The following is a 4,761-nucleotide window of genomic DNA, read 5'->3' as shown; positions in this document are numbered from 1 at the left end:
TGCTTACAGAGGACATTCTATTCCTGGGGTAAGAGATCCCTTTTTGTGCACCAAAGGGGTGTCATTGGGCTAAATGTTAGGTCTGAGCCAGGATCTCTTAGATAGGAGTCGAAACAAAGATTAGGATGGTGAACATTTAATAGTGAAGCTCTGGCACTCACCAAGCCCATGGCTGGGTAGCCAATTATCACTCAGCTCCAATACAAACACATTATTGGCCATGCTTATTCCTCACCATCATTAGTCTGGACCACTCTTAGCTTATCTGGCTTGTCCTCTTCACAGTCTGATGAAACAACAGGCTCAGCTGACTGACATGTTTAACTAAGTCATCCCTTCGATGCTGGTGCAAGCACAGCGCTGCCAAAGCACCACTGCAAATGCTGGACCTGAAATTCTTCCCATAGTGATCACTCAGTGCAAAGGTGAGCTGGAGGAGGAAATAAACACACATAAATACTTCTCTCAGGAGGGTCAGTGATGGGTTGCAAATCATACAGGATGAAGTCATTATTTACTGAAGGCTGCAATAGATTTGTGGTCGCTACCAATTGTGAAACCCATCCCTGGTATCACTGTCTCAGGGCTGGGGTAACAAAGTCCTAGGAAGCTGACTGGCCATGACGTGAATGCTGTGCCCTGAAGAGAGATGGAGCTGCATGTTTTTGAGGTAGTTTCCCCATCATCTCCCCACAATGGGGTGGGAGATGATGGAGAGGTCTGGGAGAGCACAGGCTGCCTTTCCCCAGCATTAAGCTGGGCTAGGGGCTGCACCCTGATGCTACCTGGTGTTGGGGCCTCAGGACCCACGCAGGTCCAGTCAGCACACCATCCCAGAGCATGTGCATGAAGCCCTTAGCACCAACATTTCACTCCATGGATCATTTGTATAGAGGAGTGAGATAGCCAGGTTCAGACAAGACTTTATTCCATATAAAGGGATCAGTACAGAGTATCCAGGCACTCAGTGTTATCTCTACTTGTGCTTCACGCCTGCTTTCCTTATGAAGCACCAAGCCCTTTCTTCTTGTAAAGCACTGCTCATTTTGTGGTTTTCGTGTTTCTGATCTGCTGCAGCAGGTCAGACATTAGAGTGAGGCTGACTAACAAGATCATGAAGTCTTCAAAGTCAATTTTGTTCTCTGGCTCCTCATCCAGGGCAGAAATGATTTCCTGGTATTTTGGTTTGTTTTCTTGGCCCTATGGAGGTTTTTAAATGGGAAAAAAGAAGAAAAAAGAAATTTAAAAAATATGATGAAGTTCCTTTTTTACTGCATCATACAAAAAGACACCTATATAAAAATCTGTGTATTTTCCTATATTATTTTCCTGTATTCCCATTCAGGTTTTTATGCCCACATTCATTTTAGTTTTTCTAAAGGTATCCCAAGAAACTCAAACAGAAATATTATTGTAATCAGACAGGAGAAAAACTGGTCCTCAAAGGTTTCCACCTGAACCCAGAATACATCTTTAAAGACACCTCGTCATAGCTGAAAATCTGGCAGGGATGATGCTGCAGCAAGTAACTGCTGGGAAAAATGGAGTCCTGTGTCTTGATGAAACCAACCCACCCTCCTACCTTCAGATTGAAGATAGTTCTCATATATATATTGTGAACACCTCAGAAACTGTTGATTTTACATACACAGCTTCAGTAGCTTCTATTCTCTACCCCGTTAGACATTACTGTTGAAATAGAAGGGATTATGAACAAGTATGTATCATGTCTGTTATTCATATTTCTTTATACATAAAAGAAAAAAAAAGCTACAGGATTTATTTTTTTAGCTTAATAATCTTCAAACATCACAAACGCCAGATATGACTGGCTATTGAAATTTTCACATCATTTTCCATAAGGAACCTATTTTCTAACCAGCCGCCAATTCCCCCTTCCCAACCGGTCACATTATGTTGTTATTCTTGGAAGCAAAGGTATTATCAAGAATATCCTAAACATCTCATTTACTGAGTTGAGCTCCTTTTACTAGTCCTGCGTTGTTTTTCCTACCACCTTGAACACTGTCAGGGATGGAACATTCACCGCTTCTCTGGGCAGCCTGTTCCAGTGCCTCACCACCCTCACAGGAAAGAACTTCTTCCTTATATCTAACCTGAGTACCAGTATAGCTGTTTCCCACCATACTCAACTGCCATGAACACCCCAGGTGGGTGACTGATGGAGAGGTGCTTTCTGCTCTCTTATTCCCAGCAGTCCCACCAGTGACCGCAGTGTTGCAGCTCTGCAGCACTGGGCTGGCTCTCCTGGTACCAGGCCAGTGCTCTGGCAAACTACCAAACACCTCATTGAATGCCATGGGATGACAGGACAAGGGGGAATGGCTTTAAACTAGAATAGGGTGGATTTAAATTAGATCTTAGGCAGAAGCTCTTCCCTGTGGGGGTGCTGAGGCGCTGGCACAGGGTGCCCAGAGAAGCTGTGGCTGCCCCATCCCTGGCAGTGCTCAAGGCCAGGTTGGACACAGGGGCTTGGAACAACCTGCTCTAGTGGAAGGTGTCCCTGCCTGTGGCAGGGGTTGGAACTGGATGAGCTTTAAGGTCCCTTCCAATCCAAACTCTTCTGTGATCCTATGATGGTTTCTTCTCTTCATAAATACAGTCTGTTGTCATCATCTGAGGTTTTTTGTTTTGTTTTTCTCCCCAAAATCCGTATTTTCTTTTAAGAAAACCCCACAAACAAGCACATCAATTTATTGTGCCTCTCCTCCTTTAGCCCTGTGTTAGGTCCAGTATCAGCAAAAAGAGCTAATTCACTAGCAGTGTTCATACCAAATCACTGAGGTCTCACTTGACATTGCCTCATGGAGTGATGCCCAGGTGCAGAACAGAGCCCGAGGTGCCATTTCTGCACCCAAATCACCCAGCCAGTGCCACCCCACCACCACCCTCTCGCCCACAGTTCCCCTCACCTGTATGAAACCCCCAAACTGGGTTTGCAGCAAGCTTTTGGTTTCACCTTTGCTGAGCTTGCCCTCGGGGTCAGCAGAGTTGTTATACACCAAAGCCACTGTAGCAAAAGCTTTCTCAAGGTCTGAGCCTTTTCCTAGAGCTAGGGGAGAAGTTATCAGACTATCAGAAAAAGCGGCATTATCATTTAAAGGAATCTGTCAGAACCATCCTGAGTGGGCTGGAATCTGTGCAGTTTAATTAAAGTTAATGAGACTGAAACTGTTTATACCCACAGAGGACCCTGTCCAGATTTTATTTGGAGTGGACAGCAACACACCCCGTGTCCCATGGAAACACACCCTGAGAGGAAGCTTTTGGGGCAGCAGTGCGGAGTGACACATGAGACCCATCAAGTCTACTCCTGCCCCTCTTGCGTCAGCTGAGGGTCTGCGTGGCCTCTGCAGCTCTGCTACATCACCAGATTTACTGGCCAGAGAAGGCCTGAACCCAGAGGCAATGAATTGGCCCCCTTACCTTTTATTGATGCCAGCTGCTTGGCTATGGGTATGCTGGTAGGGAGAGAGAAGAGAGGCACAGTCATCACCAGGTGAATTGTGTGCACATATAGTTTCTCCATGAGTAAGCTTGCTCATTTCTGTTTCATTTAATCCCCCAGAAACTAAGGGCTTCCCAAGGGAGACCAGCTTTTCTTCACAACTGAAAGGAAAATGGTCTTTACCAGCAGCACTCAGCATCACACAGCTCCTAATTCCTCACCTAAGCAAGGAGCCTGGAGTTGTTATTAAAGGTGCTTATTAAATAACTTTCAGAGAGGGGCATTGCAACATCCTTTAAGCAATTTCTTTAGAACTTGAAAGAGCTTCTCAGTTTTAAGCCTGTCACTAGGGAAGAACAGAGGGGTCTATCATCCCCTGCTCACCAGTGCTCCCAGTTTGGAGCAGACATGCAGCTTTTATTTCCAGCAGGACTTACATCAGTGATCAGCACCTCCCGGCTTCCTATTAAAGCATAGAGCCTGCTTACTTTAGCTAAAGGGCTAGGAATAATTACAGAGCAGCCAATACACAGCAGAGATTTTGCTTGTAATAGAGGCAAATACATCCAGACAATGAACTTCAAGTCAAATGGCAGATCACCTGAGATGCAAAGAGCAAAATGGTGACTTACCGCTTGGACATGTCTGCTGCAGCCCGAGTGCTCTTTTTGGTAGGTGCAGGAACTGGGTTATTGTCCAAGCACTGCTTTGTACTGGAGACACTGGCTCTGCAGCCACACATCTCGAGGCCAGCGTGTTTGTGATCTCTAAGCAACCTGAGTAATAGCAAGCAGGTGAATTCAAGCTCTACCCTGTGGAAGCTTGCAGCCCTACCTTATCAATAATGGAAACACTGCCTGGTGATCATGCAGCTGGTTAAACACATGGGTCTAAAGCAGCCCCTGTTGACAAGTAGCATGGCTTTGATTTGATGTGAGAATTTGACAGAAACAAGCCAAATTAATGGAACCTGAATCCTCTTAGATCTGTAGGGATGTAACTGCATCAGGAATAATGTAAGAACCTGAATCCATTGAGCTATGCACATTATCATTTCAATTGGAAATGTTTCTAGTGTGGGCTAATGTAACTTGCCCAAAGCTATAAAGTGAGTTGTTCCAATAGATAGTCAGAAATCCCATTTCCTGACCCAGCATTTATCCCAGGTGAGCACACTCCTGCTCTAATATTTATTCCCCAATGCAGAGCAAAGAGATCTGTTCTTCCTCTGAACCTCTTGCAAAGCAGCATCCAGCACAGAGCCTCTGCTTTGGTTTCTATGTGAGTGGATA

General features: G+C 45.2%; 1 protein-coding gene across 1 annotated transcript; it reads right to left on the bottom strand.

The window, feature by feature from the left end:
- Positions 1-354: 354 nt before the first annotated feature.
- Positions 355-4,269, bottom strand: SNTN (sentan, cilia apical structure protein). The gene is made up of 4 exons (XM_065687665.1): positions 4,102-4,269; positions 3,448-3,482; positions 2,934-3,073; positions 355-1,200 (listed from the first exon to the last, which is right to left on the bottom strand). The coding sequence occupies exons 1-4, from the start codon at positions 4,209-4,211 to the stop codon at positions 1,042-1,044; spliced, it is 444 nt and encodes a 147-aa protein (XP_065543737.1). The 5' UTR covers positions 4,212-4,269; the 3' UTR covers positions 355-1,041.
- Between the last annotated feature and the right edge of the window lie 492 nt (positions 4,270-4,761).

Source organism: Lathamus discolor, chromosome 7 (genome assembly GCF_037157495.1).
Source record: "Lathamus discolor isolate bLatDis1 chromosome 7, bLatDis1.hap1, whole genome shotgun sequence".
Lineage (NCBI taxonomy): Eukaryota > Metazoa > Chordata > Aves > Psittaciformes > Psittacidae > Lathamus > Lathamus discolor.
The sequence above is the reverse complement of the archived record's forward strand: the minus strand, read 5'-3'. Positions and strand labels throughout refer to the sequence as shown.